This window comes from Diaphorina citri, unplaced genomic scaffold (genome assembly GCF_000475195.1).
Source record: "Diaphorina citri unplaced genomic scaffold, Diaci psyllid genome assembly version 1.1 scaffold75, whole genome shotgun sequence".
Lineage (NCBI taxonomy): Eukaryota > Metazoa > Arthropoda > Insecta > Hemiptera > Psyllidae > Diaphorina > Diaphorina citri.
Window position 1 is genome coordinate 12,021 of NW_007377512.1, and position 13,060 is coordinate 25,080.

Genomic DNA, 13,060 nt, shown 5'->3' on the forward strand with positions numbered 1-13,060 from the left:
TTTGTCATGATTTTCAGAAGTTAGTGTAATATGTAGAAAGTAAGAAATTGAAAAATCCAGTGTGGAAACTTGAGGGAAAATGAAAAAGAAGAAGAAAAGAAAGGAAAAGAGAAGAAGAAGAAGAAGAAGAAGAAGAAGAAGAAGAAGAAGAAGAAGAAGAAGAAGAAGAAGAAGAAGAAGAAGAAGAAGAAGAAGAAGAAGAAGAAGAAGAAGGAAGAAGAAGTAAAAGTGAGAATAGTGTGGAACTGGTAAATAAATAACAAAGAAATCCGAGTATAACCGCATATTAGAAAAGTCCTGAGGAGATCTCTCATTAGGAAAGGAAAATGTATATATGAAAGCCTGCAGCAACGGGAACGGAATAAGGTGAAAACAGAAAGCGGTAACTCGGTGGGTGTGCTATACCTACATATTATGAACAACATTGTATTGGTGGTTGGAGGAATATTTTTTCGATCTAACTGATCCATTTTTAGTTTCGAAAAAATAGTTTCTAATTTTCCAATGTACAAAGGATTGTTTCACTGCGTTTTCACAACCTTCCGCACATGCCAAATGAGAGGAAGGCAATACTGCCTATCCAAAACTGATGATACGGTGTGTAAATTGTAGTGGACGCAGTCCATCTGAGGCTTTGCTGGTTTCAGACATGTCAAAATCCATCCCGCGAATCGCATGAAACCACGGAATTTACTTGCCGCGTGTAGCGGATCCTCAGTAAAAAAAAAAAAAAAATTGTGTTGGAACCAGCGTGCAGCGATGTCTCACGAAGCTGCCTCTTTCCTAAATACGGTCCGCGTTCATTCTCCTTTCTGGTACCAGAAATATCTACACTGGCACAAAAAAAAAAAAAAAAAAAAAAAAAACCCTGTAACCTGCCCCCCACCCCCCCCCCCTGCTGTAGCTCCGGCACTGTGAACTGTACCACACCCCCTCCCCCTGCTGTAGCTCCGGCACTGTGAACTGTACCACACCCCCTCCCCCTGCTGTAGCTCCGGCACTGTGAACTGTACCACACCCCCTCCCCCTGCTGTAGCTCCGGCACTGTGAACTGTACCACACCCCCTCCCCCTGCTGTAGCTCCGGCACTGTGAACTGTACCACACCCCCTCCCCCTGCTGTAGCTCCGGCACTGTGAACTGTACCACACCCCCTCCCCCTGCTGTAGCTCCGGCACTGTGAACTGTACCACACCCCCTCCCCCTGCTGTAGCTCCGGCACTGTGAACTGTACCACACCCCCTCCCCCTGCTGTAGCTCCGGCACTGTGAACTGTACCACACACCCTCCCCCCTGCTGTAGCTCCGGCACTGTGAACTGTACCACACACCCTCCCCTGCTGTAGCTCCGGCACTGTGAACTGTACCACACACCCTCCCCCCTGCTGTAGCTCCGGCACTGTGAACTGTACCACACACCCTCCTCCTGCTGTAGCCTCGGCACTGTGAACTGGTTCGGCTCTGATCGTTTAATCTCGGGTCAGTACCAGAATCCAAATCCCATGAAGAAAGGAAGCCTGCTTCCATTTCAAAGAGTATAGATGAGTTGGGGAGGGGAGGGGGGACATCAAAGCAGCCTCCTTATTGGTCGGTTCCTGTGAGATTCGCGCCGGCGGTTGCATTCGTATCGTGCGTTTATGTTATTTTTTATTTATTTTTTTTTTAGTTCGGTAGTGAATCCCATTGAGAGGAGTGTATATTGTTCGCCCATTTAAGATTTTTTTTAGAAAAAATATTTTTACAATTTTTTATTTTTTTTTTTAGTTCGGTAGTGAATCCCATTGAGAGGAGTGTGTATTGTTCGGCCATTTAAGATTTTTTTTTTTAGAAAAAATATTTTTACAATTTTAACTTTTTATTGTAAACAATTTTCCCATTTTTTTTTAATGTAAATAAATCAGAGTTCGTATGATTTTATAATTTACGCGTGTCCGTGCAATGTATTTTTCTTGCGTCTTGTAAAGTTTGTGCTGTATTTAAATTCGCGCTAATCTGTTGTTAATTAAAATGACGAATGAATATTCACGTTTTCATCGGATGTCCATAGGGTATCATCCATTAGATGAGTGAATATTACCCGGTGTTTTGTTTATAACTATGTTGTGTTGTGTATCTCGCGGCAGTGATTTGGTTTAGTAGCCTGAGGATTGTTATTGTAACCACCTCCACACTCCACATCCATTACAATGCCACATGTTAGTAGTGTGTCGGGGGCTGGAGATGATTTAGGGAGCACGGATGAGGTGAAGGTGTTCAAGGATGAGGGAGAGGACGAGAAGAGATCCTCGGAAAACCTGACGGAAGACAAAACCAGTCTGATAGATCTAACAGAATCACAGGTAAGATGACATACCGGCTATCTATTCAACTAATATTACTGTTGAGAGTGTTGAGGCATACTGGATCCAGCTTTCCGATCAACTCTTACCAAGAGGGATGTAGGGAAAATTCTAGTTAGGTACCTACCTTATTCTACGTTTCCCAACTCCTAACTTCGCTCTGTACGAGTCTTTAGGCTCGTGCACCGAATACCTAAGTACCTCCATAGGACTCGGTAACATTGTGAGAAGCTACATAGATTTATTTTCACTTTTATAAGGACAGTTTTTCTATATTAGGAATACTCTGCCCTTGGCAATCCATTCCATCAACTTCTGGTACCTATCTAGTACCTAGCGTAGATAGAAGACATTAAGTTTAATATCACTCACTATGCTTCTATTGAAAGTGTCAGAGCGAGGTATATTTGGTCTAGTGTCAAGTGATCCAATTATAATATTAACAGTTCTGTGGGTAATATTAAACGTCCCCTAACTTCCTTGATTGCCCAAGTACCATGCCCTCTGGCGAATTAACTGCTGCAAGTCTTCAATATATGAGATGGAAACATTCCTTTACCTTTACCTAGGTATTATACTTGTTATAATGTAAGTAGGTATCGTGAGGCTTATTCTACGTTTCCCAACTCCTAACTTCGCTCTGTACGAGTCTTTAGGCTCGTGCACCGAATACCTAAGTACCTCCATAGGACTCGTAACATTGTGAGAAGCTACCATATTAACAGTTCTGTGGGTAATATTAAACGTCCCCTAACTTCCTTGATTGCCCAAGTACCATGCCCTCTGGCGAATTAACTGCTGCAGTGTTCAATATACGAGATGGAAACATTCCTTTACCTTTACCTAGGTATTATACTCGTTATACTGTAAGTAGGTATCGTGAGGTACTTACTACATATACGTATACGTATGCGTAGCCACTACGATGGAAACAACCCAAATAAAGATTAGATACATTCTAACATTCTCTTGACACTTGTGTGTTTTACGTTCCATCTTTGTAACTACATATACATATAACCCATTTGCAATCAGTAAAATTAAAATAGTAATAGGTATTTCAAGATAGAATACCTCCAAGCTGTGAGGCTTGTGGTTAGGTAGCTATTGCTCCAAACTGGCTCAGCTCAAGTACCATCCTCTCTCATGTTAACATTTTTATTCTTGACTTCTTGAGTAAAGCTGAGTCCATACCCGTGTTGATCAAACAGCTTCTGGTGTGGATGCAGTGCTGTGAGGCTTGTGGTTAGGTAGCTATTGCTCCAAACTGGCTCAGCTCAAGTACCATCCTCTCTCATGTTAACATTTTTATTCTTGAGTAAAGCCGAGTCCATACCCGTGTTGATCAAACAGCTTCTGGTGTGGATGCAGCCTAAGAAACGAGAAAACATGGAAGACGAAGTTTAGAAAATAATATCGGAGTCATTTGAAACAATTTTAGACGGTCACTTTGGGACGTCTATCCCGGGTTTTGAGGTTCAGTGGGATTTAATAAATAGAGTGGTTAAGAAGTACCTAGGTATATTTAGTAAGAAAAAAAAGTAGGTACCTCCTAGCCAGCTAGCTAACGGGTTAACAATGTTTTGGAATGTAAATTTTTCATCTCTGAAAAATAAATAATCAAACAAGTATTAAAATTAAATAAACACACATGTAGATACCTACCTAATAATTACCTAGGTATATTTAGTAAGAAAAAAAAGTAGGTACCTCCTAGCCAGCTAGCTAACGGGTTAACAATGTTTTGGAATGTAAATTTTTTATCTCTGAAAAATAAATAATCAAACAAGTATTAAAATTAAATAAACACACATGTAGGTACCTACCTAATAATAAAAAAAAATATATGGAGAGATCAAGCGGATTTGGAATTCATTATTTTGAATATTGAATTACCTACGCGATACAAAAATCTTTGGGTTTTCACTGTGCAAAAAACAAAAATCTTTTGCACTTTGGGTTTTCACTGTGCATTTTTTTTTGCAACTTAAATACGCGATACAAAAATTAAGCTCCTGTTTGCAATCCATGTCATTGAATATTCCATCACCATCACCAGAGGTAGAGGAATTAACCTACCTACCTTACTGGGGGCAAATGAGTAAATAATTCAGGGTGTCAAAGATCAAATACTAAGTACCTATTGTATTTTTGTCTCTTATCTGTTTAGAGCTTTAGAGTTGCATGGCAAGATGCTAATCTCGTTTAATGTAACTTAGCTAGACTTTCCTTTTTTAAGCACTCTTTTAAATTGCACACTAAGAGGAATTAACCTACCTTACTGGGGGACCTACAGGAGAATTAGAGCTGTCAAAACCAAATTGGAATTAAAATTCCTCTTAAGCAATACGGTGTGAAGATTTGGAATTTAGAAATTAGAATGTGGTCTCAATTTATTTATATTTTAGTGCTTCTGATTTTCCACTGAAACAGCTTGGATTTCCGTTGGGAATATTGGAATACAACCAAGCACAGGTTTATATCAAAGACATTCTCTTCCATTTAACACTTATTGGAATAAATAATCTGATTTTGTACCCTTTCAACTACAAATAGTAGGTACCTACCTACGTAAATTTTCCTACGAATCCTACTTCCATATAACTTGGTTTCCCTTCATCAAAAGAGTACCTATTTCTATGTATGTATATTGTATAGGTATGATACTATGGTAGAGATGGTACCTACCTTTCTTCCTAAGGTACCTTTAGTTGGAGACTAAAAATAAAAAACGAAATTCACAGAATTAACTATATAAAATATTGATAAAAACAGTTAGGTTTTGGGTTTCGGAGATCTAAACAACTCAGAGAGCAAAACTGAAAGCTGTGACAAATTTGTGAAAAATTCAAATTTCAAACCAAAACACACTAGCACAATAACACTAACACACTCGGTTATGAAGAACAACCTAGGATAATGTTTCCATCAAGGGAGACATCAGACCAAACAGCAACACGAAGAAGTTTAAATAAATTCAATTATAGTTTTAAGTCAGAAATTAAGTCCTTCAGTTCAAAATAAGTAAAAAATAAAATCTAATTTTAGGCCGTCGAAGCAGATGAAAAAAGATCCTAAATTTGTTTGGGCCATTGAGTTCCGGTGTAAAAGATGTTGAGTGGTAAGTACTGAAAACTAATTTTTTGGATAATAAATAATGAACGGGTTTGGTCATTGAACCAGAACCTTGGTGTATACAGGGTGACTACTGGAACCAACCAATAGGAATAACTTGATACGAATGAGATACAGGAGAGTTCTGAATGGGACACACAGTTAATGAAAACTAATTTTTTGGATAATAAATAATGAACGGGTTTGGTCATTGAACCAGAACCTTGGTGTATACAGGGTGACTACTGGAACCAATAGGAATAACTTGATACGAATGAGATACAGGAGAGTTCTGAATGGGACACACGGTTTACACGCAGCTTGATGGAGGCATTCGAGGAGGTGGTCAACATTCCAACGAAAAGAGTGAGGTTACAATAAATCCTACAATTTACAATAGTACGGACCGGGTATGAACGTTAACAGTTGATTGGGTTGTTCCCAATAATAATAATAATAATAAAAAAAAAAACATTTCAAGGGTAAGTACTTAAGTATGTGTAGAATATTTACTATTGTAGACAGTTTTATCCAACCTGTACACCTCTACCTTGGAGTCTCAGTTCCTAACCACGCCACTTCTCCACACCCAAATGTTTTCTATTTACTTTAAAATAAATCAAAATTCTAAGGATTTCATTCTTTATTTACCTTCACGTTTTGGTTCTGGATGCCGAGGTTATATTTCTACATCAGGGTCTATAGCTAGAAATGAGGAATAAGGGAGCTTCGTTAACCTTCAGAAAACACTTGGTGTAAATATAATGCAATCGACATGGAGCAGGTCTCAGGTTCGATTCTCAAAGTGCTTCGTTAACCTTCAGAAAACACTTGGTGTAAATATAATGCAATCGACATGGAGCAGGTCTCAGGTTCGATTCTCAAAGTCAAAAAAGAAATAGATGGCGATCGCATTCGGTTAGATAATGTACTTGTGGTGTGTTTAGCGCTATGGACTTATGGAGTTTGGATCTGGAGATTGATGGTTCGAGTCCATGTCAAGTCATAAATTTTAGCACAGTGAATTAATCCAGGACTACAATAAAATTGGTGGTATGATAAGTAAGCAATACATTAAATAAATATATTCTCAAGAGTGACTTTTTTACCCCCATGGACGGCCCTGACTTGCAATATCTCTGATGGAGACAAGTTGAACAGGTTAGGGTGTAGGGGGTGTTTCTACTCCCTAGAGTGACCTTTCTTCCATATCTATTGTTCCCCTATCTATTCTATTCTATCTCCAGACACCTCGCTTAATCTCTAGTAAATGTAAATGTTCCCTCTTCTTGGTAGTAATTGTTTTATTTATATAGGAGGGCAGAGAGGCGGATTCTTTGAATCTTTGCCTTTCTTTGTTGGGGAAAATATCGTCTACCAGGTAATTAGGTACCTACTTGAGTTAGTCATAAAAACAGACTTCATCTATTCTATCTCCAGACACCTCGCTTAATCTCTAGTAAATGTAAATGTTCCCTCTTCTTGGTAGTAATTGTTTTATTTATATAGGAGAGCAGAGAGGTGGATTCTTTGAATCTTTGCCTTTCTTTGTTGGGGAAAATATCGTCTACCAGGTAATTCGGTACCTACTTGAGTTAGTCATAAAAACAGACTTCAGTGTGAAATTGTTTCTGAGCATCCAGAGTCCAGAAAGTTTTCCTATCTCTCAGACATGGAAAATAGGGTAACTTCACGCTAATATGTGACATGCCAATACTCATACTCCCAAGTATTTGCAACAGCAACATTGTCTGTATGTTATATTTTATGTATATGAGGCTAATTATATTTCATACACCTCGCTCATCCTTATCACGTGATTTAGATAACACTACATTGTCTGTATGTTATATTTTATGTATATGAGGCTAATTATATTTCATACACCTCGCTCATCCTTATCACGTGATTTAGATAAGACCGGGTGAACCGCCATGTGTTGAATAAAATCTACAGGGTGGTACCAGGCCCGGTCATGCATTCCATGCCTGGTCACGCCTCATCACAAGGAGAACACGGACATGTCCACCCCTGAGCACAGCGTATAACAGGTTATAATCAGCAGATAAGTTGTTAAGAATTTATTCTATCTGTTTAAATTTATAAACACGACTTCACTGACTTCAGAGGTTCCCTCCCCCCCGCTCTAACTTGGTATCTTGGTGTGTGTGGAGCCTCTTGAGTGTCGAGCGCCGAGTCTCGAACCTGGAACCTTCTGTGGAGGAGACAGATGAAGTGACTGATTGGCATTTGGATGGAAAGGAAATTTAGTAGAAATTAAAAATCATGGGAAAGTAAGTTCTTATCCAAGTTGAGAGAAGAAAAACAGTCATGGTAGATATCTAATGTGAGGAACTGGGCCGAACATATTCCAGACAATTACTTGAAGAGAGGTCAGTTACCAAGTCTGAGTAGCTATTGGACAGTAACCTACTCAATCATCCTTCCTGCATCCAAGTAACTAGTACCTCTAGAACTCTAGATACTTTTCCTTAGGGACTTTGTGTCTGTGAGAGTCAAGTTGTGTGCTTGTAGGAATTGAAGATGTCCTGCAAGATATCTCTAGGGCTTTGTGTGGCTGTTAAAGAGTATTTAATACCAGCAAAGTAAAGAGCATGGACTGGGTCTTTCACTTCTACACTTATCGAGATGACCAAGATATTTATTCTCTAGGATTTTCTCTCTCTCAATAAATTACTTATGTATAAGATGTAATATTTGGTAACAAAAAATCGAATGCTCCCAAGTAACGTTGAAAATTTCTTCTAACTTCTATCAGTCCTTTGCTTGGGATTTCTTTTTGACTAACTTCGCTTATGAATGGTTGGCTCTATTTGAATATGAATCAGTGAATCGCGAAGGAAACTTTCAGGCTTTCTTTTGAGTTTACAAGACGTGAATGAAAGGAACAGCAAACTCTTCAAACTCAATATAAAACATCTGCAATAGAAGTCTGACCTCTGATCACTTGATGACCGGTCGATCGCACTGAAAGGGTCCGCCGTATAAAAAAATGTACTAAACCAAACAAGTATGGAACGTTTTTTATATATAGACTAATGGGTGCATTACACCCGTACAACAACTGTCTCGTTTGCACTGGAGATCTTTACCTTGCTGGTGGCTTTGTAGTCCACAGGTTGCGGGTTCGTGGCCGTCTAGCACAAACAAGTAGCAGGACTCTGATTTGTTGAAACCAAAGGAAAGAGTCGTTGTTGTACTGATATTCAATGAGCTTGGTTGTCATCTCAGCTCTGGGGAAAAGGAATATAAATCACAAAATCTGCACTGATAAGACAGAAGTTCAAAAAAACCAGGAGCAGTTAGATTTATCTGTGCTTAACCATCATTGAAATGCCGATGCACATCCTGACCAACACAACACTATCATGTCCTTTTACCTTCTTCATCAATCTGTTGTGCCGACAAATGCACACCGACTTTGTTTTAATACCATTGACCAACACGCTGTTGTCAATGGTGGACTCATGTATTATGAAGCAATGATATAGTTATAAAGCATGGCAAGGGTGGAGGAATACCAGCCAGGTATTACAAATATGTTAGAAATAGAAAGCAAAGAACCCTAGGTCGGCCTTGTACAAAAACTTCTAAAACAATGCATGTATCCACACAATAATAGTCATTATGACCCGTTAGAAAAGTTTCACCCCTCGTTAGGAACCTCAAACCCCGAGGTAATTATGGTATCCATGGTATTATCAAGACAGGTTTACCTAAGCCAAACAAATTTAACACAATGGGGCCTTTAACAAAAGGTAACAACATCTCGTCAGAGGACGAAATCAAGTTGTAAATCAGAGTACATGGTTGCCAAGTGTATGCAACAAGAAATAAGTTCAGTCCTATAAAAAATCGCAATATTCCCGTGTAGTAGGTTTCCACAAAAACACAAATGTGAAAAAAAAGGCCAAGTTCCTATCCAAAAATGTCGGCCTATAAAAGTGGTGAGATCAGAAAATTAAGTGGTGAAAAATAAATTGCCAGTTTCACTGCTTGGTATTGGGTACAGGGGGTTCATTATTAGAAACCTTTTGATTCTACACGCTGATATGAAGTGGGGTAAGGCGGTAAGGGTGAGGCTTGAAATTTAGAATGATAAATCACATTGAGGTACAAACACACATACACAAATGTGGCATGAATTAGGGTACATTATTTATCTTTTGGGGAACGATTTTCATATTGGGGGGAAAAAACCCACTAGAATTCAAAAAGAGTTGTTCTGGATCTTGGTCATCTAGTTTGATACTCAGGGACTGGACAGGTCTCAAAGTCTTTATGTACAAAGCATGAGCATCAACATGAAGGAAATTCACAAATCATTACTAGCCTCAGGCCTGCAGTTGTTCTGGATCTTGGTCATCTAGTTTGATACTCTGGGACTGGACAGGTCTCAAAGTCTTTATGTACAAAGCATGAGCATCAACATGAAGGAAATTCACAAATCATTACTAGCCTCAGGCCTGGTGGAGTTGGTTTTTTGATAAGCTCTTGTTATGGCCCATTATAGAGTTTTATTACGGCCCTGTCACTCTATGTGGACCGCGCTTTGTACCTGTGGTCTAATTTTGATTAATGCTGCGACCCAGTAAACTTAAATTCTCAAGACAAATACGTCAACTGAATCAAAGGAATAATACAGGTGTTTGTTAAGTGCCGAATGTAGAACTTTGGTGGCAGGTGCAATTCATTGTACCTGTAAGTTTATGAAATAATGACCTGATGCAGAATATTATTATGAATTGTATTTGCGACTAAGTTATTTAACTCACATTGAAGCAGTCAGTACCTATAAAAGAAAATCGAACTTTAATTGCAGACTCACTCCCATATCAAGTGTAACTGCACCAAATGCCTGGATGACTGAACATTCAATCAACTTTGAAATGAACCAAACATCCCGAGTACTGAAAGGACGATGTTGGGACTTGAACTGGTTCCTCGTATTTCGAGCATGTCTGATGTTATTTTGGTTTGCAGGTATTTGGTATTTTGGCAATGTGCTAATGTTAAATACTAAGTACATACGTAGACACCATCATGAGAGGGGTCAACCGATTAATCAACGAGTTTTATGTGTATGCCTTGTGAACGAGAACGAGGAGTTAAGAACCATTGAACGAATGTGAACAGTGAAGGGTGTGGGATGGAGATTTTGAATTTCATTGAGAATAATCTAAAGGTATCTCCATCTCGATTGGAAAAATTTTATGCTGCATATTTACATTTTAAAAACGAAGTAGGTATATTTTTATATGGGCCTCCTGAACACTGTTTGCCCTTTATGTCCATACTAATACTACACTCCCCACAAGGTCTTTTATTTGACAGGAAATGTAATTTTCAATAAAAGTCAATGTAACAAATCCGAGATTCTATTTAGATTGAGAATGTGTACAAGATATTGAGTTTGGTAGAGAATCGAATTGGTTTCAGATTTTCTTTCCATTTAGGTATTGTACCTATTGTACTTGTATGTTTTATGTACAGTGAATTTTTATTGGTTTTGTTGTGCAACATGTTGTAGCCCAGGTCCAGGCATGTTGTTATAATCATAATGTGACCTTGTTCTGAACTCTCCAAAGTTGTTCTTTACTCCATCTCATCTACATTAACATATCCTGCTAACTGCTAAGGTAGGGAAAACTTGTTGAATTCCGCCACACCTCGAAAAATTTCCATTTTCAATTTTCTTGCCGATTTTGATTTTAAATAGATTTCTAGGTTCATGTTTCCAAGTTCTTTTTCCTGCAAAGAGTTCGGTAGTTATCTGGGTAGTATTCTCCGAGTGATTTAATGTTGATTTTCTAGTTAAACGCTTCTATTGTCCTAAAACATAGTGACCACATTAGTCTAATAGAACATGTATATCCTATGTACATCATACTTAGGATACACAATAATAGGTATTTTCCAATAATCAAATATCAAATTTAACTTTGTACAATTTCTTCAATCAGTAGAACAGAATACTACTTACATAGGTATCAACACTCCCCACAAGGTCTTTTATTTGACAGGAAATGTAATTTTCAATAAAAGTCAATGTAACAAATCCGAGATTCTATTTAGATTGAGTCTCCATCTCGATTGGAAAAATTTTATGCTGCATATTTACATTTTAAAAACGAAGTAGGTATATTTTTATATGGGCCTCCTGAACACTGTTTGCCCTTTATGTCCATACTAATACTACACTCCCCACAAGGTCTTTTATTTGACAGGAAATGTAATTTTCAATAAAAGTCAATGTAACAAATCCGAGATTCTATTTAGATTGAGAATGTGTACAAGATATTGAGTTTGGTAGAGAATCGAATTGGTTTCAGATTTTCTTTCCATTTAGGTATTGTACCTATTGTACTTGTATGTTTTATGTACAGTGAATTTTTATTGGTTTTGTTGTGCAACATGTTGTAGCCCAGGTCCAGGCATGTTGTTATAATGTGACCTTGTTCTGAACTCTCCAAAGTTGTTCTTTACTCCATCTCATCTACATTAACATATCCTGCTAACTGCTAAGGTAGGGAGGGCTATGGGAAAACTTATTGAATTCCGCCACACCTCGAAAAATTTCCATTTTCAATTTTCTTGCCGATTTTGATTTTAAATAGATTTCTAGGTTCATGTTTCAAAGTTCTTTTTCCTGCAAAGAGTTCGGTAGTATTCTCCGAGTGATTTAATGTTGATTTTCTAGTTAAACGCTTCTATTGTCCTAAAACATAGTGACCACATTAGTCTAATAGACTGTAGACACTGTAGAGACAATTCAGTAACCAGTACATTCCGAGGTGCATTCCCGTGTTCCATACATTACATTACGTGAAGAGTGCATTCAACATTGAGTCACTCCCTGCATGGTAACAACATTCAAGTATTTTTATTCCTCCAGTCTTCTTTTGTGCCAACAATAAAAAAACGAACATCCAACTTTGAGTCACAATACAACAATATTGCTATGAATGTAGGTAACTTCAGTGGACGCTATCCTATTCAGGGTGGTTCATCTTATAAAATATTTCACTATTGTTTCTGTTCTGCTTTGAGTTTTCCATTGTTCACTGGATATTAGTAATATATTCTAATCGAAGTTCATGTTTCAAAAGGTTCCGGATGTCTTGGTTTATTCTCGGGGAAATAGGTTTTCCGTGAGTGGAAATCCCACACCTCAGATGAAAAATGGTTGGCCTGGGTGTCTTTAAAAGATTTTTTCCTGTCTCTGTTAAAAAAAAAAAAAAAAAAAAAAAAAAAAAAAAAAACCTCAGATGAAAAATGGTTGGCCTGGGTGTCTTTAAAAGATTTTTTCCTGTCTCTGTTAAAAAAAAAAATGAATTTGATAATTACCTACATTTAAACTTCAAACTTGATGTTTAAGAATTTGTCCTTACATGAAATTTAAAAAGAATTTTTCATTTCCTTCCTAGTGACTTCTGTTACTGTTGATTCCAAAGTTCTCACTCCAAGAGAGAATTGCAACACTGGACGGATCACGTGATTCACCCCGTACATGGTTGCCAAGTGTATGCAACAAGAAATAAGTTCAGTCCTATAAAAAATCGCAATATTCCCGTGTAGTAGGTAGGTA

The 13,060-nt window shown here is 38.0% G+C and overlaps 1 protein-coding gene across 3 annotated transcripts in view; it reads left to right on the top strand.

The window, feature by feature from the left end:
- The first annotated feature begins 1,774 nt into the window (after positions 1 to 1,774).
- The window catches only part of LOC103521527 (protein pangolin, isoforms A/H/I/S-like), a 98,107-nt gene continuing 86,821 nt past the window's right edge, over positions 1,775 to 13,060 (top strand). For all 3 annotated transcript variants that reach the window (XM_026832231.1, XM_026832228.1, XM_008486640.2), the window contains exon 1: positions 1,775 to 2,337. In XM_026832231.1, the coding sequence (XP_026688032.1) occupies positions 2,185 to 2,337 (153 nt within the window). In that variant the 5' untranslated portion in view covers positions 1,775 to 2,184. The remainder of the gene's footprint in view (positions 2,338 to 13,060) is intronic.